This window comes from Manis pentadactyla, chromosome 4 (assembly GCF_030020395.1).
Source record: "Manis pentadactyla isolate mManPen7 chromosome 4, mManPen7.hap1, whole genome shotgun sequence".
NCBI classification, from domain to species: domain Eukaryota; kingdom Metazoa; phylum Chordata; class Mammalia; order Pholidota; family Manidae; genus Manis; species Manis pentadactyla.
In genome coordinates this window covers 84041973-84063728 of record NC_080022.1, presented here as the reverse complement: position 1 = coordinate 84063728, position 21756 = coordinate 84041973, and the positions used below count along the sequence as shown (strand labels likewise).

The following is a 21756-nucleotide window of genomic DNA, read 5'->3' as shown; positions in this document are numbered from 1 at the left end:
AGGAACCACTTTGGCGGAGACAATCCAGCCTTTTTATATTTGCCAGTATTAATTGTCTTTCAGAGAGAAAAGGAAGGAGAGACAGAAACAAAGGCATACTGCGAACAAAGGCCTGATGAGATCCTTAATGACCAACCCCGTCAGAAAGAGACAACATTTAGCTAGCACCTAGTAGATTTCAGTGTGCCATGTACTTTGCATAAGTGTTTTCATTAAGTCTTTCCAATAATGCAAGGTAATGTTATTATAATGTTCATTTAATGCAGGTAACTTCACCGTTTTGAGAGCCAGTTGAAGATTTCAGCATTAACTCCTTTGGTAGCTGTTGGGTTCTGAGTAAAGAAGCCCTCCTTATGCACAGGAGTGCATTACCCACTTTCCAAATTAGATGTCTCCCTGTGGCTTATGATCTCCTGCATTTTCCAATATCCCTATGGGCAGGAAATTAAACAACCAGCATTCCTGCTGCTATATTGAAACCGGTAGAGGAGAAATGACACGGACATGTTAGGTGGCTCCCTTAAAATCTCATAAACAGGTGTTAAGATTTCTGGAAATTGAATGTAGGCCTCCTGACTTGTTGCCCATCCCTCTGAGCACTAAAGACATTTCTACAAATTAAGTACAAAAAGGCTAGGATAAATGGGGCCAGGGAGATAAATTCTGAAATTATTCCTTTTTGTGTTTGAATCTCTGTGTATTTTAAATGGAGTTTTTGTTTGTTTAATTGATTTTATTTCGGTTAATACTCTCTATACTGCCTTTTAAATTAGAAAACGATGTTGTTGTGTGAATTTGGTTCACTGCTAACAGCCATTTTGCCAGTTTTCATCATTGTAAACAGTCCAATGAAATCTATACTAATTCAAATACTGTGTGGAAGTGATTTTTTGTAAAAGATTATATGGAAAATTCAGATATGATACAAGAATAATTATTGGCTGTTTCTTTTTGCAGTCACAATATGGAGTCTCAGTTTCTGCCAAGCCTGAACTACCCCTCTTTTACACACCTATTGATCTGGTGGACATTAGTGTGGAAATGGCCGGATTAAAGTTCACAAATCCTTTTGGTCTTGCTAGTGCAACCCCAGCTACCAGTACATCAATGATTCGAAGAGCTTTTGAAGCTGGATGGGGTTTTGCCCTAACCAAAACTTTCTCTCTTGATAAGGTAAGAAAATATTTTGAAGCTGTGTTTAAATGTCTGTGATGTATCTTAATTAGGGTATACATACTATAATATAGATTTTTCTGACCAATAAATAATAATTATTAAACTACTGGGCAAGACCTATTATTAATAATTAGTTTTTACTTTTCTTCCAATCTTTCTGTCTCATGGAAGGTGAAGGGCTTATATTTCTCATTTTATTTTGTCTGAGAAGCATCGAATATATAAATATTACAAAAGTGACTATTTGTTTCATAATCACAAACTCATGAATTATTGTTTGGGCATTATCAATTGATTTCTGGTTGTGTGTAAAGACATATGCCTGACTCAAAGTTAGAGAAGCAATGGATTTGGTTTGCATATAATCCTAAAATCCGCTTTGTGTCAAAAAGTCAATGTCACTCATTGGTGCCAATATTAAGCAAGATTCTTCTTGAATTTTTTAAGTACAACATTTTTCCAAAATACATATGCCTGAGTTTAATTTGGTGGTATAATTTTATACTCACACCATAAGTAGACATAATTGGTAGAAAGTACACTACATGTTAAAGTTGAGATTGATTCTTTACACAAAGCATATAAATCCATGTTTTCAAAGTAGGATGATTCATGCAATAAAGGGTTGCATCCTTATGTGGTTTTGAATTAGAAAAGAGCAGCAGAATTAACATTCTTAGACCCTTTATTGATAAAATTTTAAATGCTAAACCCATTGATGTGTTTAGTACTAGCTGGTAGTTAGTAATAATTAATGTATAAGAATGTGTGAATCTAGTGACTAAGAAAAGCGTATCATTATTTAAATAAGTCTTATCCTTAGGCAAAGAAAATAATAGAGAACAAATATGCCCCATTAAGCACATTCTCTCCTTCTTTCTCCTTTTGTGAGGATCAATAGCTGGCATTAGCATGGCTTAGACAATACTGCTGTCCTACTCTGATAGCTTTACAAGATGCTGCTACGTGTAACTGTGATTAAGAAAATCTAGAGAATTCTCAAAAGTTAGGAAAATCAGTGCATGAAAAAAAATTAAATGTTTTAAAATTTGTATTTATTTATTTAATTTATATAATCTTAAATATGTTTAGCTAAAGGTAGGTTTTTTTTTCAAATAAATTGGCTGAATATTTAGAAATATTTTGGTTAAACAAAGTGTAAAAATAAACAGAACATACTGGATTTAGCTTTAGAATACCATTCATCACTTGGTTACAACCTTGTAGTATATTGATAGTATAGTTGTCTTTGTTGCAATTCATCCTTTAAGAAGCTGTAGTCAAATGGTTAATCCACTGAAAAAAACTGAGTCTCTGATACCATTTAATGACTACAGTAGTTATGCTTTTTTGAAAATATTATGTGTAAATAGAAATAGGTGGCTAGTCAGGTATAAGTGAAGAACTGTAAAAAAAAGTATTTGTTTTGAATTTGCTGTTTTCTTGCTTGCAAAATTGAATTCTGATTAATCAGAGACATCTGTCTTGACTCTCTTGGTGACATACACTGATTTGTGATGCTGTCTCTTTCAGTAACCTAGGAGCAGTTGCATTTATCAGGATTACCAACAGATATAAATATGGAAGCTAACTTCCTTCCAAACCTCCAATTTGAATTTAATCTCTCAATTCAGAACTCTGTGATGCTGGTTCAAAAGGAGAGTTGTAAACAAATGCAAATTAAATTTGGCACATAAAGTTTTATGATGGGGGTTTTTAGGAAGCTCTATTGAATTTACTTTGATTTTGGATACAATATTTGTGCAAAGACAATTTAAATGTATTTGTGCAAATTCTAGTGACATAAACAATGATGCTACCTTGGATTATTTCCCATACGTGATTTTGCAAAGTAGTCAGTTTGCTTTCTAGAGATTTACTTTTTTTTTTTGGTTTTCTTATATTGTCCCTAATTAGTGAATAAGGACAATATAAAAAAATATAATTATGTAAATATAATTGTCTTATAAACTCCTATACTTTCTTATTGGTAAATGTATACAATTCAGTCATATAAACATGTGTTTTTCCCATAGCTCTTTACCAAAGACATCTATGAAAATGTTATATGTACTCTACATTTGTGTGACATTATAGCATACCAATTTAGATTAGCCCTTATTATAATTTATTATGCCCTTATTATAATTTATTATGCCAATTCAAGAATCTAGTTTATATGTATACATATATATGAAAGTTCGGAATCTTGACATATGAAATTTGGATGCACTTAATATGACAAAGGTTATTCTATGGAGTTTTGTTATTATGTGAAATATTAACATTTCACAATACAGCTTTGATGAAGTACAATTTGCCGAGCCTGCATATGATAAAGAAATTAAATGCTTACCAAGGGAGTTCAGTAAAAATTAGAGCCCTGCCTGAACATCTGCTGGAAATTTTATTATCCTGTCCTACTGACAATGTGGATCCCTCGTTGTTTTACTAGATTGACAGCTGAATATTGCACTGATTTCTGCAGCAAATATGTTTAGGTGAACTATGTTTCCCTTTTTTAAATTTTTTTGGGGAGTTTGGAACATGTTTTTGATTTTCATCCTATATATTTTTTTATATTCTTGACATTTGTAGATGCTAGATTGAGGTCTAATATGCTGTAGCAACGATAGACCATTGACTTACAGTGAAATGCCAGTTGATATCTCAGTAAACAGAATTATTATTATTCTTTACTGTGCTGTCTGTATAAAAGCTGTATGTGCTTTCTTTGGGGAAGCAAATGATCAGATTTTTAATGTCAAATATAAAAAGATCTGTGTTTGCTTTTGTGTTAAATAACATCAAGACGGCTTTTATTAACTATATTCTTCCTTTCCAAATCAGTCTTTCCTACAATGTTCCAGAATACCTTGATTGCTTTTCTTGAGATTCTGTTTGTTTTATAAAGATGATATTTTACATGTCATAAAAGTGTTATTTAAATATAATTATATATTTTTTCTATCTATATATTGAGGACAAGTTTCTATTTAAAAGAATAGGAGAAAAATCAACCTGTCAAGCTTAATTAAAACTAAACTAGCAAGGGGGGAACCTAGTAAACATAATGTCCTTCATGTAACTGTAGATTAATGATACCAAAATAAAATTAATAAAAAAAAAAAACTAAACTAGCATGACATGACAAATCAGAGAAATGCTCTGTTTAACTGGTAATATTAGAAGTTGTTTAGACTTCACATAAAATAACCTCCTGACCTGTGTTCACATTATGGTGATAGGAAATAGATAAAAAGATTTTGTTTTTGTTAATTATGTCATAAATTTTTGTTCTCTAAGGTAGCTATGTAATATATACTTCAAATATGTAACTGCAAGTTGCATATATCTTTATCAATACACAGATAAATAAGCTCAGAAGTGTTTATTACTATCCTAAATCAGATTCAAACTAAGCAAAAGTTTGCTTCAGTTATAAGCTACATGTAAATATTAAAGTAAACTTGTGATTGATTTTTAGTAAAAAAATCTTGAATGCATGTATTTTGTTTAAATAAATACCATAGGTTTAGATAAATAGGTGCACATACAATGAGTCTTTCAACATAAAATAGTGAAAACTAAAAACTGAGAAATATTTAAAGTTCATCCTTATTTCATTGGACTCAAAGTATTGATCATAGTGGTTTCCATAAAATACTACCTTATATCACATAACACAGTGCTTAGTGTATAGGAAGGGCTTGATAAATGTTTTATAAATATTCATTGGATAAAAGAATCAATAACTGAATAAATAGATTTTTTTGGCAACAGCATATTGAATTCCTTTTTTTTCTTCCCAGCCATATGAACAGACAGTTAGCACATAAAAAAATTGACTGTTCTGAGTATTGATCTCAATCAAAGGAGAAAAGGTCAATTTAAAATTTTCATATCCTATGTTCCTTTCTATAGTGCATCTATACATGTCTAAAAATGAAAATGTCAGTGGGATTTTTAAGTTCAGGGATTGCGTTTTAAGACAGACTGTTGAATAAGCCTTTAAAATACAGACATTTTTGAGAAAACAATAAATATTACACAGTTTTAGGGAGGGAAATAAAAAATCTTTTGGACAACTATCTAAGCTGATGCATCAATAGCTGTGATGAAAGAAATGTATCCTGCTTTTGAATGCTTTTAGTGACAAGGAATATGCTAAGTTTTTAAGGCAATGCAGTCTGTTATAGCCATGGAAAGATCTAGTTTAGAAATATCTCCAGTTTATTGACCCCAAGTCAACCAGCCTTCTCATAAGTTCCATCCAGCCTTCTCATAAGTTCAGAGACATAATGGAATAAATTAGTCTAACTTATTAACATAAAGGAATTGTTGATTTTAAAATGTAGGGTTTTTTATTTTTCTCTCTCAAGTAAATAAATACTTTAGAAAAAAACTAACAAGCATGGAGAGACAGCACTGTCCAGGGAAAAGAAATTTGGCCTGGGAGACTCAAGTCTGTTCCAAAGCTCCCTCTAAATCACTATCTTGAACAAGTGGTTTAATGTCACACGTTTCTGTTGTTGTCATTATTATTATTTTCACATTATTAAATGCCATGTATTGAGGACTTAGAAAGTATAGATCCTGAGAAATGTTTTTCATAAGTTATTCATTGAATTTTTACAACACCTTATAAGCTAGTACATTTTTTCCAATGAAATAATGGACTGAGAAAGCTAAATAAATTGCCCAAGACTCAAAACAATTATTTATTTGTTCTTAATCCTGTACATTGGAAAATTGGTTGAGCTTATATGGGCAGTTCTTCTGCTTCCCATGGTGTCTACTGGGCTCATTCGTACCATGGTCCATTGGAGGGATGCCTGAGTTCTGGCAAGATGGCCTCTCCTGTGCGTTCAGACCCTCAGTTGAAGATGTTGTAATTACTGAGATGTCTGAGCCCATCTGTCCATCTCCTTATAATTTATCTTGCCTCATAGTGTCTCATCAAGGAGGCTAGTTTAGGCTTGTTCATTCACAAGGTATCAGTGTTCTGAGAGGGCAAGAATGGAAGCAGAAAGACCTGTTGTGACAAAGACTCAAAGGTCACACATTGTCACTTCCACCATGCTCTCTTAGTTAAAGCAAGTTACAAGGTATGCTATATATGTTATATTTAATAAGTGTATAAATACTATCTGCTTATTGATGGGAAGAACACCAAAATAATATCACAAAGGGGGATGCATACAGCATGGAAAGATGATCACAGCCATCATTGCAAAGAGTACTAACTTGCTCTTTGGTCACAGTAATTTACAACCCTTCCAGATGTGAAGTGCATCTACCTTTTCCAAGACACCCAAAATATTATCCAATCATGGCTTTAGGCTCAACATCTATGGTTTTGTGATCTGTATTGGGTTCAAATGCAAATGAGGCTACATAGGTTCAGCTGACTTTATCCAGGGTACTGTGAAATAGAAAGACAGGTTGTCTATCCTCTGTATACCTAACAAAAACATGAGATGGTCAGGAGAACTGCAGTAGGTACTCTCATTCAGAAATAGGAGAAATGGAAGGAACATAGCAATCACTTATCCATAGCAATTTTAAAATTCAGTTGGGCAAATGTTTTCAGGGCCCCTTACTCCAGGGATGAGGGATGTTTCTTGATTAGGATCCAATTCTGCTCCCTGGTAGTGGTTCCCTAATCTATTGTTCCTATCTGCTATTGGCTCTGTCCTCTGGACTCTTGATCTATCCTCTGAGTTTTGTTTTGTTAGAAATGGCCAATGATGGCCATTCTTGGCAGTTAAGTAGATTTTTCAGTCTGTTTCTGCTCATAAAAAATTAAGAACCCTTATTCCTGTATTTATTTTGAGTTGTCCCTTTTAGTCCTAGCTCACAGATATCATCATAAAACTCTTTTAAGAATTTTTGAATCAATGAAGGGCTGACTCTATATCCCAGAGCTATACCCATAATTCTTTTTGAGACAGACTTCTATTTTGGATATGTCTTCCTGCTGTGGACAATATCCTTACAATTCTTAGAACTGATATTGTCCACCTGCAAGAATCTACTAGGACCCTTTAAATCTTTCTAAAACCTTAACATAGTATCATATAACGTCACTCTTAATAGGCTTTTTACCCTAAGGTAATTTCTTACTTTGAAGATTTTTCCTTTTAGGGGAGAAAGAGTATAAAAACAGCTTTATTTTCCAACACAGTAAGTCCCGGGCCCTTTTGCTTTGTGCTCTAAGTTTACTTTGCAAATTAAATATATCCTTATTTAGCACTTTTCTCTCTTACAGTAACCTATTATACTTGGGTAGAAGCACTCAATTGACATGTTCAGTGTTCTGTCTAGGATTTATTTCATCAGATCCACAAATGTATTATGTACATTTTCTATCTTCTATCTTCTTGCCAATTCTTCTGTCACTACATAATACGGGCCTCTCTTTTCCTAGTCTCCAAGAGCAGTTTTCACACTGCATTTCAAGTCTCCACTAATAGTTCATTCACCATTCCTCTAGCCTTTACTAACAGCTTATTCTTTATTTTTCAGGAGAGGCCTCAGCCTCTCAATTCAAAAGACAGTGCCACTTATTTTAGATTTTTTTTTAATGCAAGCAAACATAACCAATTTCTGATTCACTTATCTTTTACTGCATACCAAACCACCCTACAATACCGTGGCTTAAGACAATGAGTAACCTGCTCTTGATTCTATAGTGTGGCAATCTTGTTAGAGCTCAGCTGGGTTGGCTTGCCTGTGCCCCACTGGCGTTAGCTGTTCTCTCTCATGCATTTGCGTTCATTTCACAGACTGCCTGGTGGCTGGCTTCATTCCCTTGTGTGGGTACTCACCTGGCCTTGATCTCCATGTGGTTTGTCTTCAGAGAGACTTCACTGGGCTTTTTCATAAGGTGACAGTGTTCTAAAAAAGCCAAGAGGGTAAATTGTGAGGCTGAGGCTCAGAAGTTGCACAATATGATTTCTAGCCTTATTCAGATGGTTAGAGCAGGTCACCAGAGCTTAGGGCCACGGAAATGGGTCGTCCCATTCAAATGCTTAACTCCACCATACCGGGATTGAAGCAAAGTCTATTTGATACAAATCAGGCTTTTTCCTCTGTATCATATTTCCTCATTGATCCTTCCAGGACCTCATTACTTTATGTCTAAGAGGAAGACAGTTTGATGCCATCAGTGTTCTGCAGGGATCTGATGTTCAGCTCAACAGGTGCACTAAGGTTGCCTTCTATCCCCTGCTTCAAGCAGAGCAGCACCTGTAATTTTATTACTATTTTGGTTTTATGCATAGTTTTATTTCTATTTTGGTTTTATGCTAATTTTCTCCAGCCACACTGCTTCTCTTTCTAGTCCCTGATGTAGCAGGATCCTCCCTCTCTTAGGGCAATTTTGTTAGTGTTTGCTCCGCCTGAAATGCTTGGTCCTCAGATCTTTATACATCCAACTCTTGCTCCTCATTCAGTTCTCAGATTAAAAATTACCTCCTTAGAGAAGTGTTTGCTGCCCACTGAAAACTTAGTGTCTCTGTGCCACATTTTCCTGGCTGTTTTTTTCTTCACTGCATTTATCACCATATGAAATTACCATGCTCTTGATCATTCTTTGTTTACTTGTTTATTTGTTCTGTTTTAGCCATTTCTAGTAAACTCTGTAAGAAGAGGGATGTTGTCTTTCTTGCTCATTGCCATATGCCCAGTGCCAAGAACTATGTCTGGCAGAGAGGAAGGATTCAATACATACTTGTGAGATGAATGAATAATTATAGGATTCTAATTTGAACCACAATTCCACATGACAGCTCTTCAGTTACTTGGGGACAGCTCTCATGTCCTATCCACGAGCCTTTTCTTTTTCCTTGCTAAGTCCTGTTTCCTTTCCATAATAAGATTTGCAGACTTTTTACCATGTATGTTGTCTGTTCTCCCGTGTGGATTTCAAGAAACTTGTTTCGATCCACATTATTTTAACTGAGAGGAAGTTGCCTGCATTTGTACAAATTGCTGGCACCTATCAACTAGACAAGAATTCAGGAGTAACATTGTCAGGACTGTAAATGCTAGAAAGAATTATTGAAGTTGTTAAGGAAAATTTCGCAAATATGTTGTGTAATAATATTTTAGAGCCTGGCTAATTCTCTTTGGATTACAGTACAGAAGGTCACAATTTACTCTTATAATTCTTCTAAAAATATTGTCAAACTGATCTTTATTATGATTGAGTTTCTTACCTTATCGTGAATGTCTATGAAACAATAAATACACAGCAATCCAGTGCATTATTTTCACTGATGGAGTTCCAGCTTCAAATTTGGTACATAATTAATTTCTATGTATTATGTTGCATTGTTCACCTGATGTATACACATGTCTTAACTAAGGAGTTAAAATTATTTAAAAATATTAAATGTAGCACCTCATCTGGGAGACTTAACCTGCTGAAACTATAAATGATTTCAATGTGGTTAAAGTTTGATATTCATTTGCTTATGTTCTTTGTTATTTAGATTTATTTTACTGAAATTGATGAAGTTAACTCATCCTCAAATTAAAAGCATGAGCTTTTATAAAGGGCTAAAATCCACATGTTCTTTAAAGGGCTGAAGTACTATGGGAGATTTCATCCAAATGTTTACTTTAAGACTCTTTAGCAAGCTCTTCCATGAAACAACCCTGGTCTCTTCAATAAGAAAAGACTTACCCACCCATTTGTGTGTATAGTTGCAAAAATGAAGCTAAATCTTGCAAGTTAGATTCTAATAAAAATAATATTCCCAATCTCTTCCCAAAGTGCTAAACAAATCAGTATTTGAACCAGGCCATGTATCCTAGGCTTAGTTTGTTCAATAGAATACCTAGATATGATGTTTCCAAACATAAGCTAATGTACATATTTCCAGTATTAAGCATAAATCCTTTCATTCTAGTCAAAGTAATATTTTTACCAGGTACATTATTAAAATTATTTAAATTACTCCCAATATATATGTATATATATTTTTACTTTTATTTCACAATTTGGGCGAGTTGACTATGAAGCAGACCAATCAATTTTCCAATATAATTACGTCTTCACCTCTTTTCCATTTCAGGCTGTGATTTCACACTTAATAATTAGTAAATCATTTTGGAAGAGTGGACAAGGTGAGGCTCAAATAGACTTTTTAATAATATAAATTGACATGCACAATTTTAATCTGGGTTAGCTGGTAGAAAACTTGACTTGTAATGGAAAATACCTCTTACTCAACCCCCATTCCCTTTTTTTAAGCAAATGGTGTCAAGTTTAATAGAAAATTTTCAAAGTTATTACTAATGGAAATTTCCTTAATGTACAGTCCTGCTGTTTGAATAACTGATTTTATCCTTCTATCTCACATAATTCTTTTGCAGGTTTTAAATTTAACTGGTTAAAAGTATTCATACTCTGCGTATGTTTGGATGATACAGTCTTGGTTGAAATTAACATGGCTTGAAATTAACATGGCTCATAGTACTCTGTAGTTTCTTCACTAATTTTTAACAAAATTCTAATCATTACTACAGAGCAATACTCTTCATCCTTCATTAAAAAAACTCTCAATATAATCCAAGTGATTACCTCACTGCCAACTTTTTATTAAAGACATACCTATATCAGCAATGTATTGCAAGACTTACTCAGTTTTGTTACAGTTCTCTTTATGCTCCTTTTTCTTACATGACTTGAAATGGGCTTTCTATTCAATCCCCACTATTTCTGAAATTAGGTGTCATTAGATATTGAAGCCTGTGACTGGTTTTTTAGAGAAATTCAGCCCAACTGCCTCTTCATACACCAGTTACCTTCGCTTGTCCAGCTTCTCCAACTGCCTCCTCTGTTTCAGCTCAGCCCGCTGCCCTTTTCATCTTGCTCTGTTTATTCATTTGCACATTTTTCCCCAATATCCCATATGTTTGGAACAACTTGTCATTCCTCTTCTGTCAAATTCTCCCCCAAACTTACAATTTATCAAAAACTGTCATCGAGTGTCACTTTTATGTGTCTGGAATAGACTAGATGCATCATGAGAGCTTTTGCTAATGCCCTTTTATCTCCTTCATGCAACAAACATTTGTTAAGCACTGACAATTCGTATAGTATGAGTGTGTGTGTGTGTGTGTGTGTGTGTGTGCATATAAATGGTCTTTGTTCTAGAAAACTAAGCTCTAGTTCAGAATATAGACCAAAAGACAAAGGATGACCAACTGAATGTTGACCTAAAGCAAAAAAGAGTTTCTTAGACTAAAAATGTTACTTAGTAAGCAGTATTTTCCTCAAAATTTTTTAAAAAGAAAGATGACTTCACATTTGAGCTTTGTCTTTGTTCTAGACAGAAGGAAGAGCACATGGGCATCCATGGTTGTGAGATGCTAAGCATACTTAAAACTAAGCAGCTGAATCTGGAGAAAGATAAGGTGGCCTACATAGCTGCAGAGACTGTGGAAAAGGTCTGTTAGGCTAGGAATTTAAATGTGACTGTATAGACAATAGGGAACCTGAAGAGGCTTTCAAGAGAGGAATTACACATTTCCGTTTGGAAGTCACTACTAATCATAGTGTAACTCCTATTCATCATTTCAATAATCACTTCTGCTTTTCTCCTCACAGTCTCTCTTTTCTGATTAAACCAATCCAATTACTAGACTTATTTTGCATTATCTATGCCTTAATTTTACCATTCTTCCTTCTTAAGAAGACTTCTTCTCCTATTCAAATATTAAACTATCAGAGATGACCCAAGTCCTCTTTGGCTATGTTGACCAATGGCCATCTTCTGTCCCTTTTCAGTGCTTTTATAGAATTGTACTAAGTTGACATAAGACAGAATGGATTCTTTATGTGTTTGCTCCTTTTTTCCACTCCTGAATAGAAGCCTCTGGAAGGCAGGCCCTGTAAGTGAAGGACCTGGAGACTACCTGTTGATTACTACTTCCCTAGTCTAATCAGCAAAGTGATTGTGTTCTGGAGTATAATACATTGCTCAGCAACATTGAGAATATTAAACTGGTAAATATCTACTTCATGATGACTCATTTCATTTTCATGGATAAATATAAAGTTATACAGCTGTAATATTCTTTCTTAGGACATATATTTGTTTAGGCTTTTATTCTTGTGAGTCCTTTCATGGTTTCCTCAAAAATTCCTCCGTCCTTAGGGAACTGTCCCCTGTGGATCTTTTGAATCTCTTTTCATAGCTTTCTCCCTCCATATCTCCTGGCAGGCTCTTTGAGTCCTTAAACTTTTCTCTGCTCATACTCTTTACCTTCCTAGGGATCACTGTGGAATAGGGCTGAGGGTAACTTCACACTGCCTTAGTTTATATGGGTCCCTTAACCTATCCAAAGAAAATCTTACTTCCTTTTGCCCTGACAAATCCTAGGAATGAAGACTGCTCATAGTACCGTGGTATCATCTCTTTTAGCTCATTTCTCAGCAGCAGACAACTCAGGCTTTACCTTTTAGACATAGCAAACAGAGTGGCACAGTGTACACTGCACTCTCCCCCTCCAAAAGGAAAAACCAATGGTAGGGAACATATATATCAAGTGTCCAGAAGGGTCTTTTAATGCCTGAGTTGGGGCTGGATGACATGAGCCTCACAAAGCACCATTAGCATGCACCAATGAAATGAATTGACAATCTTTAGCATCCCTAACGTTTTGTATTCTTATAGGGGGTGAAGGGTATAAGAGCTCTTTAAGCAGATTTTGTTATCTACTTTCACATTTCTTCAAGGGAAAAATTTAATTTTGCAGTTTATTTTAGTTCTCCTATGAGCTTAGCTGAAATGTGCATTTTGATGCTGTTACTTTCCTGTTCATGTAAATTTTAATTATTGACTACATTAATTTGATCAAAACATTATAAAGATTTTTTAATCTTATAAAATTTCTCTCATAGTGAGAATTTTTTTTCTAGATTTTTGTGGTTATCATTTATTGGCCATGTAACATGGCATCAGAATTGTCTTATTTCAAGTCCTCCATGAAACAGTTGGTGGGATGCGATTAAACATATAAGAATTTTATTAGGTGAAATACCTGTGAAAGAAAAATGGGGGAAGGTGGAGAAATCAGGAAGATCCATAGTTAGCAGTGTAAGTGTGGCCCTAAGTGAAGGGGGGTGGAGGGAAGGTTTCCTGGAAGCATCCTGGAGTGCCTTGCTGAGTGAGGTTCAGCAGAGCCTTAGAGGAGTCCTCGTGTCTCTCAGGAATGCGCCTGCCTTAGTATCTCTGTCCTGGTCCGTCACTGGCTTAGCAGAGGGTATGCAATATAAATCAGGCATGGATTTCACAGCACAAGTGCCAGTGCTCTTGCTCAGTTATGTTCCTTGGTGGAATTGTGTGAGGTTGCCACAGGGATAATTGCATTTTCTTCAACACCCAGCATAAATTAAGCAGCCACATAGTATGTGGTTTTCAAATGGGTGATAAACAAACTTTACCACTGTATTTCCAAATCTTTTCTTGGTCAATATAAAGAGAAATGGTATGGCACCAAAGGTATATTAAATGTATACAACAACTCTCTTGTTAACTCCTATAGTAAGAAAAGAGAAAAACAAGGTTGCATGCGGAAGGCTGGAGAGGATATTTGACTCTAAATTTTGAATTGTTGTTTTCACAGTAAATCATAATAGATATTATTCAAGTATTACAATTGTCTACCTTTGTTTGAAAGAAAGTGTTGAGGGTGTTATCTCTTTCCTCCATAATGTGACTGTCTATAAATTAGTAAATTTCTAAGCCTCAGCATGCTCACTTATAAGACCACAATAACTGCTTTCCCTTTCTTATACTATTCTAATGATAGTCAGTTTGCACTTTTGAAAAATGGAAGATGTAAAAATGATTTGTAAATGTCGGTAAAATTATAATTACTGTTGCCGCAACCTGATGCCAACTGAAACATTCGTAGTTATGTAATCACTTATTAAGGCATAGAGAAATCGCTACCATTTCTCCTTTCTCATTTAAGGGGTCATCTCCAATAGTACCACCCCACCCAAGCCCCCATCCTTCCTCACTGATGACTATACCCACCATCTCCAAGTGGCCCCCTGTTTTCACTCTTGTCTGTCCTGTATTCCAGCCTGCAAACCACAGCCTAAGTGGTCTCAAAACAATGTTAAGTCATATCATGTCCCTCCTTTTCTTAAAATCCTCCAGTGGCTTCCCATAGACCTTAAAATGAGATCCAAAATGCTTGTAGAAATCACTTTTTCACTGTGTTTCAGACCTCCTTTCACTCTACCCTGTACCAATTAAGCTACAGCCACAATGGCCTTTTTTTGTGTTTTTCCAATAAGTCAACTTCATTTCACCTATGGCTTTTACTGTTACTTCTCCTTATCTGGAATTTTTGGGTCCTGACACTCAAAAGGAAGGAAGGAAATTGTTGCTAATGGAAAAGTGTAAATAACATAGGACTAATCCTGTTGTGATAAGTAATTTCATGTTTATTGAAGTTTATCAGATATCAGAAAATGTAGATGACAACTAACAAATTAAATTATGAAGGAATGGTCTCATGTTCTTCCTTTCTGTTCCTTTCAATTAACAGAAGATTTTATGGCTTTTGCATCATTCAATAAAATCCATCTTCAATATTTCTGAAAAGAAAAAAAGATGAAGAATTGTTTTTCCTTATAGCTGCTGGGATTTCATTAGTTACTGATCACAAAATTCCCCCCAAAATGGAAAGTATTTTATAGAAGCAGAAATTGTACTTCAGAGACCAATGGATATTTTATAACATACACATGGGCTCAGAGAGCAACAATTTGAAAAACTCTTTTTCATGTAAAATTAATAAGTGTAAATGTAAATATTAAAATGCCAAGTCATGATTCCTGATTTGTGAACCTTCTTTTCTGAACCAAAGAGAAAATGCTTCTGAAAAAGAAACATAAGGAAATGCTTCTGAACCTTACAACACCTTCCATCAGTGTGTGTGGGATTTGTGTCTGTAACTGCTATTCCCATTAAAGGCATTTAACCGAGGAGGTCTCCTACACACTGATCAGAAATTGTCTCCAGATATTATAGACATAGTCAGTCATGGAGCATAATTCATTGTACATGCAAGTTACAGTGTTTTACATTAAAACATATTAAGAAGTTGACTCCATAGCCATTTTTGGAACAGGTACTAAAAGTACATTTAATCTTAGACTTCCAGTATTAAATAAAAGGCAAGTTTAAAAACAATTCAATAAGGACAGGCTACATATTGATTTTTCCTTTGTTATGTAATATTACCCACTTCCATACAGAGCCATGTCGTACCGGGTGGGTTGAAGAGTGCTAGAAACATGGTCGCTGTTGTGTATTGGAATGTGGAGAGACGGAAAGGCTGTCACAGCAGTCAATAAGATCTGAGAGGTGTTGACTAATTGCCTGCTAATTACACAGTAAATTGTCTAATTAAGCTGATGGTTAATTAGGGTACGCTTGCACAGCAGTCTTGTGGAATTTGTGTCTGATGTCTGGGAAGCAGCTTGTGTAATTGGCAAACTGGTAAGGACTGGCACAAAACATGACTGGAAAGCTCACTGCCCGTAGATGACAGAATAAGGATTTAGTGGAAACAATAAGTGTCATTTTTATACTGAAGGTTTTGTTTCAATGCTGCAGCTATTCTGCAGTGAGCAATTGAGAAATGCATCTGAAGCCTAAAATTATGTGAGTAAAGGAAGGTTTAAAATGTGCTTTCATGTGTGAAACACTGTCACATTATATTAACATACACATTGTATTTCTACAGTTCCTCCTTTTAACATACACTATTTGGTGTTCATGTGCAAATATATATATGTATATATAAAACCCCATGCATCTAAGGAAAAAAAAACACTTATGAGAATATGAGAAGGTAACAAATATGGTTGATTAAAAGACATTTGAAAAAGGAACTTGGAGTTCATTATTTAATTTTTAATTTATGCATCACCATGAACCATAAAATACTAGATAGAACACAGATGTAAGTTTGGATAATACTTTAAAGAAATTTTTTAAAATTGTAATGAGTTAATTTCAGTTTTATCATTATTCAATTTTATTATGCAGCCAACTTTTGCTTATAATTTACTAAAATGTAAAAACAGAATATTTCAATACCTAATTAAATACATTTCATTTCTGAGTGGATGTGAGTGATATTTGATGAATTACCTGTAAAATTTGAGTGACTTTAGAAAGAAAAGATTTCAAAATTTGTTATGTTGCCATTTTTGTTGTTTATAGCTCAGAAAGTTTAACTTTTCATTTCAATGAGTTACCTATGATTGAAATACAAACACGAAAATTCTCCCTGTAAGTAAACTAAACTAATACATTGAAGAATACAGTCCCTTTATAAATGAAGGTGGGTATATATACACATCACTAAGATTCCAACATTTCTGAGAATTTGAACTAAGAGTTTAAATAGACTATTAATTTTCATTTGAAATAAAAGGCCACAAGTGCACAACAAATCTTGGACTTAAATTTTTGTGTTAATAAAGCACCAGAACATTTTGAGCATTTCAAACCTAGATTTCTAAAAGATACGAAGGCCTTAATTAAATTATGATATCAAGATTTTTGCTGTTTTCTTAGCAAAAAAAAATATATATATATATATGTCTAAATGTGAGTGGATAGATATGTGTAGTTTTTATTCCCACTATTTTCCATGGAGAATTTGAAGTTGTTTATATACTATGTATTTTTAAATGGAAAGAAAGAATCATTATGCACTTCCTAAAAGTCTGAATTAATGTTAGCCTTAGAGATATATGCATGATAAATGAAAATATTTATTATTTTAACATAAACATTGTTTTTCAACCTATTTTAATACAATACTTTTAAATATTTAGTTATGGATATAAAGAAGATGTAAAATAAAAATATTCTTTATTTCAAGAGTAAAGAAAAATCATATTCATTCCACTGGAGTCTTAGGCTATGAAGTCTTTAAAAAAATTATGCAAGATACAAGAAAAGGGAATTTACTAAAGGGAATACAAGGCTAAACACTGAAATTGCTTATTTAAAGATGTATCTCCTGAGAGAGAAAAATCAAATAGAGGTCAGTGTTGCAACTCTATATTTTGATCTTCTCATTTTTTCTTTCTATTCCTCAGAGAGATAATATAAAAAGTTACTTTATTGTAAGTGATAAAAGTTTGCATAATAAGGAATCAAGTAAATCTCTCTTTGTAATTAAAGTTTTAAAGAAGAATTTTTAGAAACACAGCCTTCAAGAAAAATTCCTCCCTTATTTTACATATAAATTTCACTGCTTTTTTTTTCTATTAAGTCAAAAATCTAGATCGTTCCCATTAATATATAGCTAGCACAAGAATAAATTCTTTATGTCATGAAGTCATGTAGTTGAGAACTTCTTGTAATACTTTGGCCTTTAAAAAATATATATATATATATGTATACACACACACCCACACACACACGTGTGTGTGGGTGTGTGTGTATGATGTAATTATAGTTTCATTTTTAATTCCTTGGAAAGTTTTTATCCCTTCAATTTACAAATGAAACGTAAAGAAGTACAATATTTAGCAACCTTAGCCATCAACCATTTGGCTGATTTAGCCATTCTAAAATTCATTTTCTCATAAATTATAGATCATACAATTTGCTGTTTTAAAGTACACATTTCCATGGTTTTTAGTACATTCACAGAGTTGTGCAACCATCACAATGATCTAACTAATTTCAGAAGATTTTCATCACTGTAGAAAAGAAGTCCCATACTGATTAACAGTTTCTGCCCATTACCCATATCTACCAGCCCCTGGAGACCACTAATGTACATTCTCTCTCCATGGATTTGCCTATTTTGGATATTTTGTATAAATGGAATCATACAATGTATGACTTTCTGAATTTGGTTGCTTTTACATAGCACATTTTCAGAAATCATCCATGTTGGATCACGTATCAAACTTTCATTCCTTTTGTGGATAGACTACATTTTTATTTGCCTATTCATTGGCTCATGAATATTTCTTGTTGTTTTCCTATTTTTTGCCTATTGTAAGTAGTGTTTTTTGAACATTCATGTATAAGTTTTTGGGAGAATATGTGTATTCAATTCTCTTTGAATGTACCTAGGAAAAGAATTGCTGGGTGATATGAGAACTCTATGTTCAACTTTTTGATCAACTGCCAAACTGTTCTCCAAAATGGCTACACTGATGTACATTCCCATCAGCAAAGTATGAGGTCTCTGATTTGTTCACTTCCTCAGTAGTATTGTTGTTTTGTTGTTCTTTTTTGTTGTTAAAGCCATCATAATGAGTGTGAAGTTGTTTCTCATTGTGATAGGGACTCCTTGTAGAGCTGATAACTAGAATAATAAAGATATGATGGCTTAGTCATTGTCTTAATATTCTGAATAACGTCACTGTGAAAACTAGTTGAAACAATTGGCAGTTTAGTGGCTAGCATGTTGCATCCTTCTCTCTGTTCCAGAAAGTGTGGCCATCAGGAAAGGCTGACCCAGTTCCACTGGAGGCATGACATAAGAGCAAGTGTGAAAATAGACTTTGGTGTGGAGGTACAGGCAACCTCTGATGAATAGCCAGTTTATATGGGTCCCTGACCTTTGGGAGAAAGTGTTACAGAATGGTTTATGTTCAAACAGAAGTATCTCACTTGTTGGTCATTTATATAGGTCAAGGAAATGAATAAACATTCCAAGCTAAATTCTGACTTACCATTCTGAATTAGAAGCCTAAGGAGAAACATTTAATATACTCTAGATGGCAAGGATAAGGACCAGTGCCCCAGTAGTCTGAATCAGATGTTTTCCTTGCTCTCTGTTGCTCTACATGGTAATTTTATCATTCTAGATTCAACAGCACAGATGGTGAATTAAAAAGACTTACCTTAGTTCTAAATTTAGTCTAAGCTTCTATTTACAGGTGATGAGAATTCATCTTAAATTAATTAACAGCTTTATTCAGGTTCATTTTGTTGGTGATAGGGCACACTCAATCCATGTAGCTTGTACTCTTAGCAGTTTTTATAGTATTTTATAGTCTCTGTAGCTCCTTTTTTCATTTTGATGGATTGCGTATTGTAGAACTTTGACACTGACTTGGCTCTCAGAGAACTTAAAACTGGTGGTGAGATGCACCAGGAGCCAATTCATATTACTTCTGAAAAGACGCTATAGAGAGGTAGAAACAAGGAGCTATAAAAATACAAAGTAGGCACAAAAACAAGCTGGAGACCAGGGATGTCAGTGGAAATAAAGATGGTATCTGAGAGAGGAGATTAAAAATGGTGGCGTGAGAGGAGAGAGAGAGGCTTCCTCCTAAAACTGGATACAATTAGAAAATTTAATTGGTGCAACTAATCCTCAGAGAGCAACAGGAAAGAGGATGGCATCAGACTGCACACACCTGGAGAAAAGAGCAGACCTGAGCGAACAGGGTAACATACTAGAGCTGTGGCTCCTCAGGAACTGAGCCCTCCCCCACCTCAGCTCACCGGCGGGAGGAAGACAAATGGAGCAGGGAGGGAGTGGAAGGCTTGGGACTGCTGAATACCTAGCTCCGGAGATCTGCGCTGGGAGCACAAACCTACAATTCATGGTTTCCTACAATTCATGGTGCTTTCATAAGACTCGCATGACTACTGCGTTGTAAAGTTAATACAGGCAGAGTTACTGGGGAGACTGGGATTCCGGCTGCTTGTGGAAAGCAGGGATCCATATGTGGCTGCTCTGGGACAAAAACTTATACCTGTGTGACCGGCCCACCAGCTCAGGCAGTGCAGAAAGGCACAGCAGCCAGGAGGTGGGGAACAGGTCTTTCCTACCCCCAGGCACCAGTACCACTCCCCTGCAACCCCCGACATTGCTTCAGGGGCTGAGCAGCTCCAGAATAGAGCTTCTGGACACTAGAGGGCGCCATATACAACCATGAAACGCCAAAGGAACCTTGTCCAGAGTAAAATTGTTAATACAACTCCCGAGAAAGATTTAAATGATATGGACTTCGTGACTCTTCCTGAAAGGGAGTTCAAAATAAAAATCATCAACATCCTAATGGAGGTACGGAAAGACATCCAAGAACTCTGCCATGAATTCAGGTCAGAGATCCAATCATTAAAGAACACGATGGAGAGTATTAAAAGTAGGTTGGATATGGTGGAGGAGACAATAAATGAAATAGAAACTATCGAAGAGGAATACAAAGAAGCTGAGGCACAGAGAGAAAAAAGGATCTCTAAGAATGAAAGAATATTGAGAGAACTGTGTGACCAATCCAAGCGGAACAATACTGGCATCATAGGGGTACCAGAAGAGGAAGAGAGAGAGAAAGGGATAGAAAGTGTCTTTGAGGAGGTAGTTGCTGAAAACTTCCCCAATCTGGGGAAGGACATAGTCTCTCAGGCCATGGAGATCCACAGATCCCCCTACACAAGGGACCCAAGGAAGACAACACCAAGACACATAGTAATTAAAATGGGAAAGATCAAGGATAAGGACAGACTGTTAAAGGCAGCCAGAGGCAGAAATAAGATCACATACAAAGGAAAGCCTATCAGACTAACAACAGACTTCTCAGCAGAAACCTTACAGGCCAGAAGGGAGTGGCATGATGTATTAAATGCCATGAAGCAGAAGGGCCTGGAACCAAGATTACTTTATCCAGCAAGATTATCATTTAAATTTGAAGGAGGGACTAAACAATTTCCAGATAAGCAAAATCTGAGAGAGTTTACTTCCCACAAACCATCTCTGCAGTCTATTTTGGAGGGACTGCTATAGATGGAAGTGTTCCTAGGGTTGGATAGCTGTCACCAGAGGTAGTAAAATCACGGTAGGGAGGGTGGAGCAGCTGATTGTGAGGCAAATGCAAAATTAAATTGACTATCCCCAAAGTCAATCAAGGGATAGACAAAAAGTACAGAATTTGATACCTAATATATAAAGAATGAAGGAGGAAGAAAAAGAAGGAGAAATAGAAAAGAACCTTTAGATTGTGTTTGTAACAGCATACTAAGTGAGTTAAGTTAGACTCTTAGATAGTAAGGAAAGTAACCTGGAACCTTTGGTAACCACGAATCTAAAGCATGAAATTGCAATAAGTACATACCTATCGATAATCACCCTAAATGTAAATGGACTGAATGCACCAATCAAAAGATATAGAGTCACTGAATGGATAAAAAAACAAGACCCATCTATATGCTGCTTACAAGAGACTCACCTCAAACCCAAAGACATGGACAGACTAAAAGTCAAGGGATGGAAAAAGATATTTCATGCAAACAATAGGGAGAAAAAAGCAGCTGTTGCAGTACTAGTATCAGACAAAACAGATTTCAAAACAAAGAAAGTAACGAGATAAAGAAGGACATTACATAACGATAAAGGGCTCAGTCCAGCAAGAGGATATAACCATTATAAATATATATGCACCCAACACAGGAGCACCAGCATATGTGAAACAAATACTAACAGAACTAAAGAAGGAAATAGTCTGCAATGCATTCATTTTAGGAGACTTCAACACACCACTCACTCCAAAGGACAGAT

At 35.1% G+C, this 21756-nt stretch overlaps 1 protein-coding gene across 5 annotated transcripts in view; it reads left to right on the top strand.

Annotated features, from left to right (window-relative positions):
- DPYD (dihydropyrimidine dehydrogenase) overlaps positions 1-21756 on the top strand; it is an 879000-nt gene that overhangs the window by 444147 nt on the left and 413097 nt on the right. For all 5 annotated transcript variants that reach the window (XM_057500453.1, XM_036883856.2, XM_036883855.2 and 2 more), the window contains one exon: positions 958-1173. In XM_057500453.1, the coding sequence (XP_057356436.1) occupies positions 958-1173 (216 nt within the window). The remainder of the gene's footprint in view (positions 1-957; positions 1174-21756) is intronic.